The sequence below is a fragment of the Lissotriton helveticus genome, chromosome 1_1 (assembly GCF_964261635.1).
Source record: "Lissotriton helveticus chromosome 1_1, aLisHel1.1, whole genome shotgun sequence".
Lineage (NCBI taxonomy): Eukaryota > Metazoa > Chordata > Amphibia > Caudata > Salamandridae > Lissotriton > Lissotriton helveticus.
This window is the reverse complement of record NC_136057.1, coordinates 1,728,672,642-1,728,694,021: the sequence shown is the minus strand read 5'-3', so window position 1 is coordinate 1,728,694,021 and position 21,380 is coordinate 1,728,672,642. Positions and strand designations below refer to the sequence as shown.

The 21,380-nt window shown below is 44.8% G+C and overlaps 1 protein-coding gene across 1 annotated transcript in view; it reads left to right on the top strand.

The window, feature by feature from the left end:
• Positions 1 to 21,380, top strand: part of MCRS1 (microspherule protein 1) — a 238,183-nt gene that overhangs the window by 39,198 nt on the left and 177,605 nt on the right. Inside the window, exon 3 of the mRNA XM_078689171.1 lies at positions 14,165 to 14,303. Coding sequence (XP_078545297.1) covers positions 14,165 to 14,303 — 139 coding nt within the window. The remainder of the gene's footprint in view (positions 1 to 14,164; positions 14,304 to 21,380) is intronic.

Here is a 21,380-nt window from a genome sequence, read left to right as displayed (position 1 = left end):
AATGGTGTATCCAGCATCTAACAATTTCGTTCAGCTGGGGTTTAACCCAGGTCTCTCCTGCTTTCAAATTAATTGTGCTGTTAAATTTAAAATAATTTTGTGCTCTTCTTTTTACTAAATACACTTTTATTTGGCTTTCTTTTTTAATCTGTACTTTCTGGTTGCTGTCTTTTATTGCATGTTCCATGCGTGGCTGTTACGCGTTTTTTTCAATATTTTTTACGTTTGATTAAATAGTGTTGCTTCAGTTCCACCAGTATTACAATAGTTGGGGCCTAGCTGAAACTTACATTATGCTTTAGATTTGGTGCAGTATGCTTTAGATTTAGTGCTTTCACATAGTGCTACTATTCATTGACTCATATGCTCTGCAAATGGTTATAAGCATAACACTGAACGTTCAAGATGTTGGCAGAATCCAAGAGTTGGGCAGCACAAAGCAGCATCATCAATTCTGATGTTCAGAGTGTGTCAAATGTATTTTCCCTCAAGAATATTCTATCGCAAAGACCTGATTGCATTCATCCCTTCATCGCCTCTGCCTCACCCCTTCATCGCCTCTGCCTCACCTATCTCCTCCTATCATGATGCTTGTTTCCTTCCCTTTATAGGTTTACCATTGTCAAAATGTCCTCTCCTCATCTGTTATGTTCCATTGTGCCAGTCAAACACTTCCCATCCGGCTCTCTGTCATTATGCATGTCCCTCTACCTCACAGACCAGGGTCTATCTCGTCTCTTGACTCCACCTTTTGGTGTTCCTCTGCCTCTCTTCTACCTCATTCACTGATCCCTGCTCATTCCTGCCCCTGTGACTTTGCTCAGTCCTCCCCAGCCCCTAACCACTGCCCTCCAGCAAACCACCACCAGCACATTTTATGGCCCCCAGTCTGTGCTCAGTCTCTCCCTGCCATGGACCAGGCAAGCAGGTGACCATGCTTTTAAAGATGTGATTGTGTGTTGTTTGCCTGTGTTGTATGCAAATGTCACTTTTACTGCTTTACATGGGCTGTGAGCGGGTCTAGCACTACTGCTTCTCATGTTGCTGTATGTAGAATGTTTGCCTTGCTATTGCCCAGGGTCTACTGATTGTTTATAGTAAGCTTTAAGTGATGTAATATGCACAGTACTAGTGCTGCGTAAGGGAGGGAAGCTTACATTTCAGCTTCCACAACTGCTTCTGTATTGCAAGTGTGTATTTACCTGTGAAGTATGTGTTGTTGCTGCTTCTGCTGCAGCACCTGTTTTGTGAGTGAAACTTACCATCCTTGTGTAAAGTTTGTAAATATCATATGTATTTCTGTGTGTAAAGACGCTTACACTGTTTTAGTTGACGCATTGTGCCTTTTGTGTGTAGCGAACGCGTGCACACAAGCTGCTTATGGGGCACCAGTTTTTTAGGTTTCGCCTGGCGATCCGCTGCGCAGCAGCGTTGACGCGGCGAAATCTTTTGAGAACAGTCTTGGGCTTTGTTCCGCCTCTCTGTTCCATTGGCTAGCTCCATAAATGGAGGCTAGCCATTGGAACAGAGATGCGTCACTCGTGGGCGTTCCGGCGATTTTGACTCATCCCGCCCATTTTCGTGCGTCATGCGGCGGTGGGCGGTTGTTTTTTTTTTCGTATCGGCATGTTGCTTTCATTTCCAACGTGTGCTTTGCAGGGGTGGGATGCGCGATTTCACTTTCCAAGAGTTGCTAGCAGGTAAGCGGCATATTTTACTACTTTTTTCTTTCATCCCGTTCCCGTTCCCGTCCCCCCTCCCGCTGTCCGTGTGCCCGTCCCCCCTCCCGCTGTCCGTGAGCCCCTCCCCCCTCCCACTGTCCGTGTGCCCGTCCCCCCTCCTGCTGCCCATCTGCCCGCGTGTCCACTGTTTAGACGTGAGGCTACCCATGCTTGTTATTTCCCTCTGCTCAGTTGCTGCTGCGGCCTCTTTCATCTTGCCCTTTCTCCCGCCGCTCGTGAATAAAGCTTTCTTTCTCTCACCGGGACACCGTAGTCCCCTTTCAGCAGACACAGCTCTATTCTTGTGGACATCAAGCTCACATTAGAGGTCCCCGCGGGCCAGCGCCACGCCGTGGCCCTGCTGTCCGGTCTCTGTACGCCTCCGCAGTGCTTCTCTGTCCTTCCTGCCCGGGAGTCTCAACAGGCCATGTCTCACCGAGGCACACCATGCGTACAGGGCCAGCCACCATTCTGCTCTCATGTGTACATTGCTAAGTAAATAGCCGCTTATCAAGGTCTACAGTTGTACAAAATGCACCGAAACCGCCAACAAATTCGAAATAGCTCCTCACAACCACCCACCTCGTTTCTCCATTTTTGTCATCTTTTTATCCAATATTTGGACGCCCACCACCACGTCAGCCTTGTGACCCCAGGTAACGGTCCGAACAAGCGATAAGAATCGTCGCCTGAGACCATTGCGGAGGGGAGCGCTGCCGGCGGGCCATGTCCTGCTGATTTGGGAGCTGGGTTGGCCGGCTCACATGCACGCCATTACAGGCGTCTGGTACTGGGGCCGGCTGACAGGGGGCATTTCGCAAATCCTACTTCCTCACCTCGTGTACAGAGCTGAGGCGCCAAGGGGAGCTGTGTAGCGCCATTTATTTTTGCATTAAATGTCTAACTTTGTAGCAAACGCACATCGTACATGAGGGATTATCACATACCATTCTGCTTGCCTGTAAATGGCGTCTGGTTTCAGTTAGCGTTAGGATCTCACCTCACACATCGTGAACTCGCACTGTTTGAGTTAATTTGGCTTTGTATTAATAGATATGAATGCTTTCACTGATCTTGCCTATTTTCCCTCACTTTACCTCTTTTATTGGCGCCGCGTGACTCTGAGGGATTTTTCGCACACTGCTCACGTCATATCAATCAGAGCCCCACTTCAAGGACATGAGGAAACAGTTCAGGAGTTGAGCTGGCATCTCGTGCAAACAGGAAAGGACAACCTGTACGCAACTCTCCACTTTACAATCATTAAACAGAAAAAAAAGATCAAGACTTGACTCAGTGAAGTTGAAAACAGAAGCGCAAGTTATGCCATAGAACAATCCGACTTCTGTTACATTTTTTGCATTTTTGCTTCAAATACGAACCATATGTCTCTTGAGCTCAGCTCCAGGCTGCGCCCCGCGCTACCCATGAGAGGTTAGAGCAGTGACGTCACGCGCATCCCGCCAGTCCCCTCACTATTTGCTGTAAAGGGAAGTGCGTGCGAGTTTGACCCCTTCGGAGACCATCAATGGAATGGTTCTAAATGTGGCAAAGTCGCCTTTTCTTCCACAATCCAGCCTCCTCCTTTGGTTATCTGCAGTACATATCTTAAACTTCACACTCGCCAAAAACCCGGTTTTGTCTGTACCCCCCCACCCCCCTTTATATCAAATTATCGGAAACAATTACCGACATGCGTTCCTCCAGTTTAAACACAATTAAGTGTCCAAAAATTGACTTTCTTTCAACTGACCACATCACGCAAAGCGCTTCAAAGCCTCGCCAGGGGCAGCAAGCGCTATGCAAATACAACTTACTATTAATTACAAGTCTCACCTTGAGCACCTTCATCCAGTCTTGACTTTTGGCTACTAGCACTTTGGATTCTGGGAACACCTTTGCTTTTTCTTTTCCTTTAGTTAAGGTGTAAATAAATACTTACATACTGGCCCATGTAACCGCTTTCTGAATGTCAGTACCAAGTAACGTAAACTGCTGCCCTGGGGCCACATGTAAATGTCAGGAGGGCAGCAAGCAGCCTCCGGTTCCTCTGTGTTGTTGCTTGTAAGTCCCTCCGTGTTGTTGCCTTGCCCCATCCCACCCTCTAGCACTATTTCTACAACTCTTCTCACATTTTTGCAACACCCCACCCGCTTGTCCCAGCAGAAAAAAACATTGGCAAAGCCAGTAGGCCTCACAGACATAAGAGCTATTGGCTTTGTCAATGTGATTGTTTTAGTCATGTTGTACAGTGTGGCTCTGCGAGTGTGTGGCTCTGCGAGTGTGTGGCTCTGCGAGTGTGTGGCTCTGCGAGTGTGTGGCTCTGCGAGTGTGTGGCTCTGCGAGTGTGTGGCTCTGCGAGTGTGTGGCTCTGCGAGTGTGTGGCTCTGCGAGTGTGTGGCTCTGCGTTTGTGTGGCTCTGCGTTTGTGTGGCTCTGCATTTGTGTGGCTCTGTGTGTGTTTGTGTGTGGCTCTGTGTGCGGCTCTGTGTGTGTTTGTGTGTGGCTCTGTGTGTGTTTGTGTGTGGCTCTGTGTGTGTGTGTGGCTCTGTGTGTGGCTCTGTGTGTGTGTGTGGCTCAGTGTGTGTGTGTGGCTCTGTGTGTGTGTGTGTGGCTCTGTGTGTGTGTGTGGCTCTGCGTGTGTGTGTGTGTGTGTGGCTCTCTGTGTGTGGCTCTGTGTGTGTGTGTGTGTGTGGCTCTGTGTGTGTGTGGCTCTGTGTGTGTGTGGCTCTGTGTGTGTGTGTGGCTCTGTGTGTGTGTGTGTGTGGCTCTGTGTGTGGCTCTGTGTGTGGCTCTGTGTGTGGCTCTGTGTGTGGCTCTGTGTGTGGCTCTGTGTGTGGCTCTGTGTGTGGCTCTGTGTGTGGCTCTGTGTGTGTGGCTCTGTGTGTGTGTGGCTCTGTGTGTGTGTGGCTCTGTGTGTGTGTGGCTCTGTGTGTGTGTGGCTCTGTGTGTGGCTCTGTGTGTGTGTGTGGCTCTGTGTGTGTGTGTGGCTCTGTGTGTGTGTGGCTCTGTGTGTGTGTGGCTCTGTGTGTGTGTGGCTCTGTGTGTGTGTTTGTGGCTCTGTGTGTGTGTGTCTCTGTGTGTGCGGCTCTGTGTGTGCGGCTATGTGTGTGTGTGTGTGGCTCTGTGTGTGTGTGGCTCTGTGTGTGTGTGTGTGTGTGTGTGTGTGTGTGTGGCTCTGTGTGTGTCTCTGTGTGTGTGTGTGTGGCTCTGTGTGTGTGTGGCTCTGTGTGTGTGTGTGGCTCTGTGTGTGTGTGTGTGTGGCTCTGTGTGTGTGTGTGTGTGTGTGGCTCTGTGTGTGTGTGTGTGTGTGGCTCTGTGTGTGTGTGTGTGTGTGTGTGTGTGTGTGTGGCTCTGTGTGTGTGTGTGTGTGTGTGGCTCTGTGTGTGTGTGTGTGGCTCTGTGTGTGTGTGTGGCTCTGTGTGTGTGTGTGGCTCTGTGTGTGTGTGGCTCTGTGTGTGTGTGTGGCTCTGTGTGTGTGTGTGGCTCTGTGTGTGTGTGTGGCTCTGTGTGTGTGTGTGGCTGTGTGTGTGTGGCTGTGTGTGTGGCTCTCTCTGTGTGTGGCTCTCTCTGTGTGTGGCTCTCTGTGTGTGTGGCTCTCTGTGTGTGTGGCTCTCTGTGTGTGTGGCTCTCTGTGTGTGTGGCTCTCTGTGTGTGTGGCTCTCTGTGTGTGTGGCTCTCTGTGTGTGTGGCTCTCTGTGTGTGTGGCTCTCTGTGTGTGTGGCTCTGTGTGTGCGTGGCTCTCTGTGTGTGTGTGTGGCTCTGTGTATGGCTCTGTGTGTGTGTGTGTGTGTGTGGCTCTGTGTGTGTGGCTCTGTGTGTGTGTGTGTGTGTGTGGGTGCAAATGCAATAGGTCTCGCATTTGCGAGAGATTAAGCTATTGGCATTGTAAATGACAATGCCATTTACTTATCTGTTTTCAAAACCAACACATACATACAAATGTTGTCATTTACAATGTCAATAGCTCTAACTTTTGCAAAGGCGAGACCGTTGCATTGTAAATGCTTGTTTTGTTTGGAGGAAGCTTGGACTTCTTTTGCATGTGCAATGCGTGTACTCTGTGACTGCGTGTGAGGGAACTTTGCATTTATGCTGCCCATGCTATTCCGATTCTGTGTGTATTAGGGAAACTTGTGATTACTGTTATACAAAATCAGAAACTCTTGTCTTGGTTATGGCTTGTTTGCCTTGCTAACCATGGGAGGATAGAGGGCAATGTCAGATACCGAGCTACTTGGCACTATTGTTTTTGCTTATTACCTTAAATAACCTTATCCTTAGCTGTTGCATCAGAAAGTGTCTCAAACTCTGGTTGTTTTTTCTTTTTGTTCGAGGCATGTGTGCTGTAGCTGCACATGCTTTGTATACTCCTGTCATCTAGTGTTGAGTCCGGATATTTGCAAGCTGTTTTTCTTCAAAGAAGTCTTTCCTAGTCATGAGGTAAGGTGACTCCTCCTTTTGGTGATAGTACGCATGAGCATCAATTCCATTGTTGGATTGTTTTCTTTCTGCCATCAGGTTCAGACGTGTATTGCTGCGCTCCAGCAAAAAAACGTCCTTCGAAATCCCTTTGGTGCGCAATCCACTCTACCCTCGATGTATTGTTTTCGTACACGTTTCCTCTCTCCGCTTATCCATTCGATCGGAAAATCTCATCTTCGGTCGAAAACACTGTGGGCGGACTTCAAGCCTAGCCGTGTCGATCCATCCCTCTGCCGATGGACCGGACTCAGTTTCATTTCTGTCCTCGGTGCCACTCGAAGTACCCTCGCACCAATCTACACTAGGTTTGCAACTTGTGCTTGTCACTGGAGCACAAGGAAGAAGACTGAGAGGCCTGTCACTCGTTCAGGTCAAAACAGACTCTTCAAGATCATCAGGCTTGACAATGAGAAATGCAGCACTAAAGCACTCAACAGACTCGGGAGCTCTTCGGAGAAGAGTTCGAACAAGAAGCGGCAGCCGCAGAGGAAGAGGAGGCCTTCTCGGTCGAAGAATCCGATTCCGACCTAGAGATTGAATTGGAGTCAGAACACATTCTAGCGGGACAGGGTGGCGTGAGTACCAAAACCTCTGTACCCCAGAATTTACCCTTCACCAAGCATAAGACTTTGGCACCACCTCTGCCTTCAGGCCATGGTTGGCACCGAGACAATGTTTCTAACACCCCCGCACCAAAACAAGTAGTCAAACCTTCCGACTCGGTATCGAGCCTAGACGAATCGTCTTCGAACCCAAAACATTCCACTCCGAAAGACAATTCTGGTTCGGAGCCGCAATCCTTCGGCTCAAAACAAAAAGCTGCTTTCGGTACCGAAATCGAAAGAACATATTTCAGAGTCTCTGGAAACAATCATAGACATTATGAAAGACAGAATGGATCCAAAGCAGAAACAAATCTATAATAGTCCAGACACTGGACACATATTGGCCAAAGCTCCTTCCAAAAGGAAACTCAGCACAGAGGACACTACAGACAAGATTCCTCTCAAAAAGATATATTTATTTATTGAAAGAGTTTTATATAGCGCTAGCTAGACCCAAAGGCATCAGAGCGCTTTACATAAGGTTCCACATAGTTGCAAACTTGCATCAGTTACATTTAAGGAGCATAGAAGAAAAGGAAAATGGAGTGAGAAGAGTAAGGGGGTAGGGGAGAAGGGGGTAGGGTATAGATACTACGGAGAGACAAGGGAAAGTCTGCCCAAGGTCTGGCTGGGTAGGTGATGGCCGTGGGGGAATCCGCAGCCCATCTTCTCTTCAGCTATCAGGTAGCTCCACCGGGCGTCGGTCAAATAGCTAGGTCCCACCAGAAAAACATTAAGGGGATAGAAGGCAAGAAGAAGGGAGCGTAGAGGGGGAAGGGGGTAGGGTGAAGGGGTAGGAGGGAGATACGACGGAGAGACGAAGGAACGTCTGCCCAAAGTCCAGCTGGGTAGGTGACAGCAGAGGGAGGATCCACAGCCCATCTCCTCTTCAGCTAACAGGTAGCTCCATCAGTCAAATGGCAGGGTATCCACGGTTGAGGGAAAGTTTGAAGAGTACATGTTCCGGAGGGAGAGCAGGATCAAGGTCAGGTGAGGAATGTGGTTAAGATCAGGTCGATGACCAGTTCTATTGCCCAGGAGTGGTGGAGCATCGTGGAGGGACCAACTGAGGCGGCCATCTTGAGGTCAGGCAGGGGGATTGTGACCTTGGTGTTAAGTTCAGTCGGTCCCCACATTTCTCAATGACTCAAAAGCATAGGGGTTGCAATCTATGCAGTGAGGCTGCAGGAGGAGGGCCAGTGTCCGCATGTCTTCAGAGGGGGTGAGTGATGCCTCCAGAGTCATTCTCGCATAGTCAGGGAACAAATCTGGGTCATCCTTATAGGTCAGGACAGTAGATAAAATGTCCGCTCTATTATGTGGCATTTACGCTGTAGATGCAAAATAGGGGAAACCTTTATGGTGTTGCTAAAACCCCAGGCGCCAATCTACTGCATGGGCCATTTTGGAAACGGGCGCATTTCTTAAGAGGCATGTTATACAAACATCTTTGCCCAAAAGATCTAGATGAGCGCATGGACAGGAGCCCCCAGCCTCCCGTGGTCACCCACGGGACTCTCTGGGATGGGATGAACCAGGCACTACCTTATGGCAGAATCAATGGAGAACTTCGCTAAATGGAGATGCTGTGACACAACAGAAATTGGTCTTGCTATGAAGCGCTCTTCAGGAAAAGCAGGCGCAGTATCTCATGCTCTGCTCTCACGTCTGAAACACAGCGCTCAGCACCCCCAGAAGGCATAAACCGATTCACATCGTCATCGCATTGCTGCTATATTAGAGTCAGGCGCCTACAGCAGAAAGTCGTCCGGATGCTGAGAACGGCCCACTCCAAAATGCTTCAAAATACTCGAGACAGTCTTCCAGATCAGCCAGAAAAAGGACATTGCTATAAGTCCTATTTATTTGCCTTCCCCTCCATCAACTTCACCAATACTGCCAGTCTCAGATCCATTACACATAACACCACAGGAATCTCCTTACACGCAGCCTGATTTAGGTGGTGGTGGTGGTGGTGGTGGTGGTGATGATGATGATGATGATGATGATGATGATGATGATGATGATGATGATGACGACGATGCTCCTCTGCCTACAGATGCATGGAATGATTACAATGTTGATCCACCCATGGATAATGATCCAGATCTATACCCTACAAAACCTTCACCTCCAGATGGTAACCTATCTTATCTGGAGCTAATTTTCGGGGCAGCAGCATATCATGGGGTTACACTGCACAAGGAGCCCTTGGATGATTATTTTTTTTATTTGAGACACTAGGGTCTTCACATAGTTAGTCAAAGTCTCCCTATGTTGAAAGGCATGATTAGACATGCAGATGATATCTTTAAAAATCTGGTTTGTGCACAAATCTTAACACCCAGGGTTGATTAAAAAAATATAAAGCATCACCCGCTGATCAAGTTGTTATTAAAGTACAGCTTCCCCTTGATTCCCTGGTAGTTTCTAACACTCGTAAAAGAGCAAACTCGGACATCTGGGGATACTCCTCCCCCAGATAAAGAATCTAAGCTTATTTATGCATTTGGTAAAAGGGTAGCTGCTCAAGCCGCTAATCACTGGCTCATTGCCAACACACAGGGCCTCTTAGCCAGATATGACAGGGCCCACTGGGATGAAATGGAAGGTCTACTTCAGTACCTCCCAGACGAACACAGAAAAAGGCACAAGAGATTTTAAGAAGCAAAGCTCATCTCTAACTGTTCCATTAGATATACTTTTGATGCTGCTTACACTGCAGCAAGAGAAGTTAATACCAGCATTCTCTTACGTAGGCATGCCTGGCTTAGAATTTCCAGCTTTAAAACAGAAGTCCAACAATCTATCTTCAACACTCCGTTTGACAAACATCATCTTTTCGGACCTCAGGTTGATGAAGCTTTAGAGAAGATAAAAACAGGACAAAGATATAGGGAAATCCATGTGAGGGCTTCAAAGTCCTTCAAGGTGAGGCTCCTTTTGTAGCTCATTCTATTGATCAGGGTCTAAAAGTATATCCTCAGACGCCAACACTTCCTCTTACAAATCCAACACGCAACCCTCTCCTGGTAGAGACTTATTTAGAGGAGGGTACAGAGGAAACCATTTTAAAGGTAGAGGTAAGGGCATGCCAATGCGAAACTCCCCTTCCCCCAATAAGCAGTGACTTGCCTACATCCCCCCCCTTGCTCATTTAACACATGTTGGGGGAAGACTTCTACAATTTCTCCACGTTTGGCAATCCATAACATCAGACAAGTGGGTGTTATCCGATATGGTTATTGCCTAGAGCTCATCAGCAATCCTCCCAACATACCACCTTGTACCCACAAACTTTTGACAGAACACTCACAGCTTCTCAAACAAGAAGTACAAGCTCTTTTGACAAAAGGAGCAATAGAGCCAGTTCCATTACAGCACCAAGACTCAGGGATCTATTATCTGTGCTTCCTAATCCCCAAAAAGGATGGCTCCATAAGACCAATGTTGGACCTAAGGACATTAAACCTGTACATACGTTCAGAACATTTTCACATGGTCACGCTTTAACAGGTTCTTCCACTGCTACAGCAAGGCGGGCATTAGTGGTGGCACATCTCAGAAGACAACACATTCATGTCTTCCCATACCTGGACGACTGGTTTAACAAAGCCAGCACAAGTTCTTATACCACAGTCCAACTATATTACACCTACTCTACAAATTGATTTCACAGTCAATGCTCAAAAGTCTCAACTTCAAACTACACAAATGCAGTCTTATCTGGTAGTGACTCTCCCAAAGCAGCCAGAATTCGAAATATTCAAACTCTGCCACTACAGTTTCAAACCAATCAATACTTAGCAGACCGAACGTTCATGCAACTGCTAGGAATTATGGCATCATGCATCGCAATAGTCCCTCATGCAAGGTTGCACATGCGTCCTCTACAGGAATACTTGGCACATCAGTAGAATTAGTCGCAGGGTCAATTAACAGATCTAGTGTTGGTAGACAGCCGCACCCATCGTTCCCTGTAGTGGTGGAACACACAAAACTTATCACAAGGGCAGCTCTTTATCCCCCCTGTTTCACAGATCGTGCTAATAGCAATCTCATCCATCACAGTTTGGGGAGCTCATCTTCACAACTTGACAGTTCAAGGTCTGTAGGTAAACAATTACAAAGCTCTGGACATCAACCATCTAGAGCTTCTAGCTGTATATCTAGCACTGAAAGCCTTTCAGTCTCACCTCATAGGGAAAGTGTTCCTAGTCCGCACCGGAAGCTTGACCGCAATGTAATATGTACAAAAACAAGGGGGGACACATTCTCTTTAACTGTCAAGCCTCTCTCAGACAATTTGACATTGGTCAATTCATCACAAAGTTCATCTTCCCGCAGAACACCTCCTAGGAGTGGACAATCAGATTGCGGACCTACTAAGCAGAAGGTGGCAACAAATACACAAGTGGGAACTTCATCCCCAGGTTCTCCTTCCATACTTTCAAGAATGGGGATTTCCACAAATAGATCTGAGCACCACAGTGGACAACTCAAAATGCCCAAGCTTCGCCTCCAGGTTCCCACACCCTCCATCCAAAGCTAATGTCCTACGGATGAATTGGTCAAGGATATTTGCCTACGCTTTTCCGCCTTTCCCTCCCCTTCCTTTTCTGGTTTGGAGGCTCAGGCATTCATCCCTCACACTGATTCTAGTGGCTCTTACTTGGGCCTGTCAGCCGTGGGTCACAATTCTCTTAAAACTGTCATTAGTCCCACATCAAAAGCTGCACCTCAATTCCAGCCTTCTCACGCAGAACCATGGAGAAGTCAGACAACCAAACCCCAAGGAGCTCAATCTAGCGATTTGGCTCCTGAAGTCATGTTGTTTGGTTATCTTAACTTGCCTCCAGGATGTATGACCATTCTTAAAGAAGCAAGGAAACCTCCTACCAGAGCATGCTATTCAGATAAATGGAAAAGAGTTATGTATTGTACTAATAACAATATTGATCCACTAGATGCATCCACTCAAAATATAATTTGCTACCTTATGCATTTACAGTGTGCTGGTATAGCCTACACTTTCATTTGACTGCATCTTGCAGCAGTAGCTGTATATTTGCAAAACAGACAACATCTATTCTTCAAGGTTCTAGTAATTAAAGCCTTTATGGAGGGCCTTAAGAGAGTTATACCACCCAGGACGCCCCCAGCACCAGTTTGGAATCTGAACATTGTGTTTACACAGCTCATAGGTCCACCTTTTGAGCCATTACACAACTGTCCCCTACAGTTTCTTTCATGGAAAGTGGCCATACTCATTGCAATCACTTCTTTGAGGATAGTTGGTAAGCTTCAGGCTTTAACCTTAGAAGACCCTTTCTTTCAACTTCATAAAGACAGAGTAGTTCTTCGCACCAATCCTTAATTCCTTCCCAAAGTGGTTTCTGCTTTTCATATCAAACAATCAGTTGAGTTGCCTGTGTTCTTTCCTCAACCTGATTCGGTTGCAGAAAGAGCTCTTCATACTCTTGATTTCAGAAGAGCGTTACTATGATATAATGAAAGAACAAAACCATTTTGCAAAACAAAACAATTGTTTGTTGCATTTGCTACACCTCAGGAAGGCAATCCCATCTCTAAATCTGGTATTGCAAGATGGATTGTTAAATGCATTCAAACTTGCTACGCTGAAGCTAAACAAACTTGATCTATACTTTATAGAGAGCATTACACTCGTAAAAATAGGGGCATCTATCGCCTTTTTAGGTAACATCCCTATAGCTGACATTTGTAAAACCTGAACATGGGCCACACCACACACTTTTACCAAACATTATTGTGTGGATGTGTTAGCACGTCAACAAGCCAATGTTGGGCAAGCAGTGGTAAAACACTTTTACAAACCGCTGCAACATCTACTGGTTAGCCACTGCTTTGGGAGAATACTGCTATATAGTCTATGCAAAGCATGTGTATATACAGCACACATACCTCGAACGGATTATGCTACTTACCCAATAAGCATCTATTCTTGGCATGTAGAGCTGTAGATTCACATGCACCCTCCCACCTCCCCGGGCACCTGTAGTTGTTGCAGTCTTGCTTTACTTGCATTACATACCCATGGGCATCTCTATACTACACTTACTTACTCCACTCTCACCCTCTTGCGGGAAAACAATCTAACAATGGAGTCGATGCCCATACGCACTATCACCAAAAGGTGTCACCTTACCAGGGCTCGAAAAATTTACTCTATTGCTCGAATTTGCGAGTCAGATTAATTCAGGACGAGCTATTTTTAGGTCCTACTTGAGTAGGAAGACAAACTGGCATTTGGCCTCTGAAAGCAGAGGAAATGTGACAAGATAGCAAGATTTAAAGGCATCTTTATTGCTCACAAAGTAAATGAGCAATAAAAATGCTTTAAAATCTTGTTAACTTGTCACATTTGCTCAGCTTTCAGAGTCAGAGTTCAAGTGCATTTCACTTAGGTCGAGGAGATTTTGTAGGTTACTAGACCTGCAGGTCTAGTGCATTTTTTATGATTTTTCGAGCCCTGCTTACCTTGTGAATGGAAAAGACTTCTTCAAAGAAAAACAACGTTCAAACATCCGGACCCAACACTAGATGGTAGGAGTATGCAAAGCATGTGAATCTACAGCTCTACATGCCAAGAACAGATGCTTACTGGGTAAGTAGCATAATCCTTACTTGACTTACAATAATTGCCCCAGATGTTCTTGGGCAACAAGAAAGTTCTCTCTTCAAATGTACATTTCCAGTGGTAATTTTTACACAAGTGAGCTATGAGTCTAAGGTACGCTTTAAGCTGCAGAACCAGCTCTATTAAATCCATTGTAGCAGCATTGTTACCTTGATTTCTACTTGGGAATCTTGTCAAAAGAGTCACACATGTTATAATCCTCATCTGAGCCCTTATTACACCTTGGGTGCTCTGTTCCTGTTTGTACCTTGGCGCACCTTTAAATTGGTGTGCCGTGCACAAACAGGGAAAGTGCTCCCATTACAGAGAACGGGCTGTCCTCCGAGCAGCTGCTAATGTGTAGTGCCCTGGGGGCACTGCATTAAAGCAAAACATGGAGCGGCTGCTTCAGACCCTCTCCATGTTTCAATGTGCAGGCAGCAACCCACCTGCACTTAGAGGCAGAATTAAAGATTCCTTTTGCAGGCAGGTGCAGTGAGTGACTTCAAGGGGATGTCTGGGAGACCCATTTTCCTCCTTCTAGAGGGCTGCTGTCTAAGGGCGCACTGAAAGTGCTTTGTGGCTGTGTTTGTTTTTTCTATCCAGGTGGATAGAATGGCATTATTAGGAGTGTCAGTGGTTAACCAGTGCTTGCTGAAGTGTGTGATGAAATAAAATGTTTGTTTCCTCACAAAGACCTACAGGCAATGCTGGAATCTGGACTGATGGCATCTGGCACTGATGGCAGGTCTGAAGATGAGGAGTACCTTGCGGGGCAGCAAAGAAGCTTGCTGCCATCCTCCGGCGTGGTCCCTAAAAGGAGGAGTTCATCAAGGTAATCTGGGGCATTCTTTACAAAAGCTGATTGACCAGTTTCGTAGAGCTCCAATTCTGATCTCTATCCTCTTTTCATTCCTTTCTCAGTTTTCCTTCCTTAGTCATCCATCTTCATATGGCAGAGCTCTGGACTTGTCTTTAGTTTTTTGTATGATCTGTGTGATGTCCTGTTGTCGCTCTGTACATGTACGTTCTTGCTATCTTTTTTGGCAGTCCATATATTTGTGTCTGTGTCCTCTCTTTTTAGGTCTCGCCTAGACGAAAGCAAAAGCGAAGCTTTTGCTGTCTAGGGAGACAACTTATGTTGCCGCTTTCTGGGGAATGAAGGGGAATGTGGACAGCAGACTGTTACGAATTTCTTCTGCTGGAGATTTGACCTCGTGAGCGCGCCTTGACTGCATCTAATGCGTGTGTGTTTTTTTTTTTAACGTGGGCCGGGCGCTTGCTTCAGTCAGTTTCACTTTGAAGTGCAGGCGTCAATGGGTCTGGTAGTTGTTCATGTGGAGTGCCTTTTGACCTCGTGAGCGCGCTTTGACTGCATCTAATGTGTGTGGGGTTTTTTTAACGTGGTCCGGGGGTTGCTTCAGTCATTTTTTTCGCTTTAAGGGGCTGGCGTCAATGCGTCTGGGATTTGGGGATTGATGTACGGTGTGAAGTGGCGGGCGCGCATTACATGTTCATTTATTTGTGGGGGAGGTATTCGAAAGGGGCTGGCGTCGATGCGTCTGTTAGTTACTAAGGAAGCCTGACTTAAATGGCTTGTTTTTTCTTTTCAGAGCGCGTGGAGTGCTGTCCGCTGTTGTTCTGTCACATGCAGTATCTTCAGCACATTTAATTTGCATCGCAAACAAAACATCTTGCAGCCGGCCGCTTTCAAGCCTCTAACATTTCAGCACATTTGTACGTGCTGCTTTTCTCAATTAAATGTTTACGCATTACATGTCACATGCAGTATCTTCAGCACATTTAATTTGCATCGCAAACAAAACATCTTGCAGCCGGCCGCTTTCAAGCCTCTAACATTTCAGCACATTTGTACGTGCTGCTTTTCTCAATTAAATGTTTACGCATTACATGTCACATGCAGTATCTTCTGCATATTTAATTTGCATCGTACAAGGGCACACATTCATTTTGTTACGCGGGGGGAGATTAATTGATTTGCCCAGAATCACGGGCACACATTCATTTTGTGACGCACGGGGAGATTAATTGATTTGCCCAGAATCACAGAAGTCTTTTTGTAGGCATTACTGAGACTCAAACTAGGTTAGGGCACACATTCATTTTGTTAGGCACCGGGAGATTAATTGAGTTGCCCAGAATCACAGAAGTCTTTTTGTTAGCATTACTGAGACTCGAACTGATTTTTTCAGGCATGAAGTCGGGCGCTTTCAAGCCTCTAACAATTCAGCACATTTGTACGTGTTTCCTATCTTATTTCACCTTTGTATTTAGAACTTTCAGCCATTGCATTTTCCTCTATCACACCTCTAACAATTCAGCAGATTTGTACGTGTTCCCTATCCCATTTCGCCTTTGTATTTGTTCGCTTTGCTTACACCTACGCAGTTTAGTCCAGCACACCCTTCCCCCAGCCTGGAGCCATTTGCTTGCATTTAGGCACTTCAAGACATCCTTTCCCCCACCCTACAGCCATTAACACGGTTTGTCTTTCATTAGATAAAAACTGTTACAAATCACAGGGACACTTTACAAGATGCTTAGCAGGCGCCACCATGTCTGCTTTCAGTTTAAGAACAGTTAGCAAATGTTCAGCTTATTCGCCTTAAGCAAATAAAGTGTCACGATTTAATCAAAATGTAAAAAGAGATCTTAAAGATGCTTCATGTGAAGTCTTTATAAAAGTGTGCCGTCGGCGCGAGAACTAAAGTTTAAAACTGCTCCATGTGAAAGTTTTTATAAAAGCTTGCTGTTTGAAAGTACAATAGCCAATGCTTTCACATAATGTATTTTTCTATACTGGGAAGGTGCTGTTAACTACACATTCATTTTGTTAGGCACGAAGAGATTAAGTAATTTGCCCAGAATCACAAGAGGCTTTTTGGCGACATTACTAAGACTGAAACTGGCTTTTCAAGGCTGAAGTTGAGCGCTTTTTACGCATTACATGTCACATGCAGTATCTTCAGCATATTTATTTTGCAAATTTTAGCGCAGCATATGTAATTTGCATCGCACAAGGGCATACATTCATTTTGTTAGGCACGGGGAGATTAATTGATTTGCCCAGAATCACAGTAGTTATACTGCCAAATAGACCTGCACTCAACGTAGTATCACAGTGCTTTACATAGCACCAGTTACGTTATACAAAGGCACACATTCATTTTGTTAGGCACGGAGAGATTAAGTGATTCGCCCAGAATCACAGTTGATATAGCGCCAAATAGACCTGCACTCAACGTAGTATCACAGTGCTTTACATAGCACGAGTTAAGTTATACAAGGGCACACATTCATTTGGTCTGTAAATATAATACATTAGCGTTCAAATAACCTTTGTCAATATTTACTTAGTGCCGTACAAATGCGCCATGACTACAAACGCAGCCGTACTGCAAAACAAGTCTTATATACTTTAATCTGCCTCAGAACAAAAAACGCAGCTATGATACTTTCTTAGACACAGGCTAGCAGCGTAGCTGGTGCTTTATAATATTAATTAATACCACTCAGATACTAGTCTTGCATACAACTAAAATTTGGTCAATGAGTTACGTTACATAAAGGCACACATTTATTTTGTTAGACACAGGTAGAATAAGCGATTTGGCCAGAATCACATGAGGCTTTTTGGCGACATTACTGAGACTTGAACTGTGTTCCCTAAGCTTAAAGTAAAGCGCTTTAGTCTATGATGAAAGCTTACTACGTAAAAGTGCGATAGCCAATGCTAATAAATAACGTATTTTCTTGCATATGGTAAAAGAACTTTCCAAAAACTTCATGTTAAGTCCTAATTAAAGCTTGCGGTTAACGCAAGAAACAACGTTTATTTTGCAGAGTTTTATATTGCGCGAACGAGACTCAAACTGAACTGGGTTTCAGAGCGCTTTACATATCACTACTTACGTTACACAAAGACACACATTGATTTTGTTAAGCGCAAGAAAATGAAGTAATTTGCCCAAAATTACAAGAGACTTTTTTAGCAACATTCTTCACACTCGAACTAGGTTTTCCGAGCTTAAAGTTGAGCGCTGTTGTCTATGATGAAAGTTTGCCACCTCAAAGTGCGATAGCAAATGCTAATAAATAACGTATTTTCTTGCAGTAATAAGCTGTTCGGTAATTATAATACATTAGCGTTCAAATAGCCTTTGTCAATATTTACTTAGTGCTGTACAAATGCGCCATGACTACAAACGCAGCCGTACTGCAAAACAAGTCTTATATACCATAATCTGGCTCAGAACAAAATACGCAGCCATGATACTTTCTTAGACACAGGCTAGCAGCGTAGCTGGTGCTTTATAATATTAATTACTACAACTCAGATACTAGTCTTGCATACAACTAAAATTTGGTCAATGATGTGCTGATCAATGCCTACCTCAACGCCACACTGAGTCGTCGTCAAGTCGAGTCAAGTCAAGTAAGCACGCAGATTTCATGCGATGCTACTCTCGTGGCGAGCTGCCTGCTGTCGCGGTATTGCTACAGCGTGGTATCAATGCAAAAAAAAAAATGCGCACATTGTCGCACAACCCGCCTGCAACCTACCAAAAAACAGCCCAAACTAGTGTTTTCTAGTATGCTCATTACAAGCAACTGCCTTAACACTGCTGCAGCCTACAGTGCAGTACCGCTATTAACAATTAACAGAATAATTCTGATTGTGTGAATTTCCTTAATCTGGGGGCGAGGTTCATAGCATGTTAAGTGCAGGGCAGCTCGTAACTTCTAAAAGTAATAGAACTTAATTGTGCAAACTACCGAGTGAAGTGCTCTGCAGCCGGCAAGCACAGAATGAGAGTTAAGGAGTCACTCTCACTGCCAAAATAGCGAAAAAAAGAAGTAACATTCCAATTCACATTACCCCGTGCCTTTTGCACTTTCAAGTTAGACATGAAATGGCATAATCAAGATGCTAAAAACTGTGAAGTTTATTTTGCAGAGTTTCATATAGCGTGAAATAGACCTCTTATAACAGAAATGCAACACATATTGCATTACAAAAGCTATAAATGTCAGATTTGCAAAAGTTACAACTATTAACATTGTAAATGCCAAAGCTATTAATTTATCTACTATATTTGTTCAGTTTTACGGGCTAAATGCGTTTTGCGGGTTAAATGCATACAAGTAGGCAGGCGCGCTATGATGTCTGTATTTGTTTTAATAAAAAAACATAGCGTGGTGGGAAACGCTGTACATGGCGTGGGGAGCGTTGTTTGATATTGTGTATACTGGGCCCTACATTTGAGTATATATTTCTTTGTATCATAAAAAAAGAACTTTTTATACCACACTGTAGTTTGCCTGATTATTTTCTACAAACAAAATGCTAACTATAACATATCTATATAATTGTTGCATAAATGTGTGAAATAAATGTATGTAAATCACATAAATACAAAATATATTGCAGAACAACTACAATATATGTAACATATGCAAAAAATAAAACTAATGCCATTACCAATAACATAACTATTAATTTGCAGAATACCAACAACAACACATAAATAAAAAATAAAACATTTGCAATGTTAATAGCTTAATCTTAACTAAGGCGAGACCTATTGCATTGCAAATGCTTGTTGGCTCTAGCTGCGGGGTTCTTGGTGTTTGCTTTCTTACTGTCTCTTGTTTGGTGTCCCTACTTTGTACACAGTCTGACTAGTTTTCAGTCTATAGTTGTGAAGTTAACCGTGTCTGCTCACTTCATCAGCAGGACGGTAGATAAGACCATACACAAGGCAGTGTGCCTTGAAGTGCTCGCCAAAGTTATCACAAATACTTTACCGTTTTAGTAGCATTGCCAAATTCTAAGGCCAAGCATTCAGTGCATTGACAGTTCAAAATATTTAATACCACAAAAAATGCAATTGAAATTAATCCTATACCAGACGGTTTGCTAAACCTCAAACCAACGTGGGATCTTTGTTGTTCTGTATAAACACTGACTGTGTCTGTCCAAGTGTGGGATCCTGTTTAAGTGCTTATTTCAATGAGCAACCGCTTTGCAAAAAATACAATTTAGATATAACTATCAGTCATTGGAAATATTTTTCCTTTACTTTGTATGTTTTCAGATAGAAGTAAAATGTGCAGCGCATTAAACACTTTTACAATTATCTCTTAAAAGGGAAAATACAGACAGGTGGGCGTCAGCAGCCTAATTAAAGAGGAATTTTAAATGAGGTGTTGTAGCTTACATTTTTCGTTCCGTCAGCTGTTTTGATCTTACTAGATCTACTTGTAGCTGTGATACTGTGGGATTCTATAGTTATATTAGAAGTGTGTCTCTGTCAAATCTCCCTAACTGAACTAAGAACAGCACCATAGCTCTTGATCGGGAATACTGTATTGCTTATACCTGGTGTACCTTCCCTGCAGACCTGTACTCATTCAGCCAGACATTTGGTGACAAGAGATAGAGCCCCTGTTCAGGCTTCATTAAAAAAACAGAATTGAACAGTAAAGGAGATTAAGGTAAATTAGTTTTGCACTCCGCCAGTGACATCCAACATCTGGCAGACAAAGAAAAGGAGAGCAGAGAGGCCTGCTTGTAGACTCACCATAAGTTGCTGGAGCTTAAAGCAGAGAGAAGTTGAAGTAGAATGGAAATGCTTAGCAGTTTTGAGTGGGGCTGCTACACCACATTGGGTTACTGAATGAGTGGGAGTGAAACCTTATTCCAACAGAAACCACTATCCTTGTCAGGGTTAAGTCACAAGCAAACTCCAAATTGACCTATGCTCAACCCTCTGGTAGCTCGGCACAGAGCAGTGAGGCTTAACTTAGAGGCAATGTGTGAAGTATTTATGCAGCACTTCAAACTGTAATAAAGTGAAAACACAACATAAGAAAACTCCTACATCAATTTAGAAATATAGAGTACATTTTAATAAATAAAACAAGACCAGAATTGCAAAAATCCAATCAGTAGAACCGGAGATATGAAATTTGAAAGGTTTCAGTGAATATAGTGCCAAAAATACACAGCGCCAACTGTGGCCATGCTGTACCATGACAAAGTCAAAAGTTCAGGTTGACTGCGATGGAACGTGGGCCTGCTACAGGGACCCAGTTAGGCCAGCTGAAAAAGAGTACCTTAATTTCTGGTTGCTGTGTGTTGCAAGTTCCTGTGCCAAAGATGCGCTGCAAAGCAGAGACGATACGAGGTCCAGGTTGGAGATGCATCGCATAGCGTCGGTTCTGAGGAGCTGTGAGGCTGCGATGTGAAGTAATACGTTGTTAACAAGTGGGGCTTGCGTTGCGAGGGCCTCCGCCGGGGATGCATCACTCACCTGCTGTTTCGAAGAAGCTGCAGGGCCTTGCACGCAAGACGCACCACACACGCACGAGTCTCTCTCTCTCTCTCTCTCTCTCTCTCTCTCTCTCTCTCTCTCTGTCTCTCTGTCTCTCTGTCTCTCTGTCTCTCTGTCTCTCTGTCTCTCTGTCTCTCTGTCTCTCTGTCTCTCTGTCTCTGTCTCTGTCTCTGTCTCTGTCTCTGTCTCTGTCTCTGTCTCTGTCTCTCTGTCTCTCCAGTAACTACTTGCAAAATACTGCACTTAGCATTAGAACACATATTAGGCATAGAACACATTATGCATAAACCATCTGCATAGAACACATTATGCATAAGTCACAATTAGGAGGGCACCTCAGTGACGCTCCCCAGGTGCAGACATCACCTTCCCTAAGGGCCTTGCGCCCTCCTGGTACACACAGGTACAAAACCTGACCCCAGACCAACTGGCCTCCCCAGGTGCAGACATCACCTTCCCTTAGGGCCTTGCGCCCTCCTGGTACACACAGGTACAAAACCTGACCCCAGACCAACTGGCCTTCCACTGGGGCTCAAATGCCCTCTGTCCAGAAT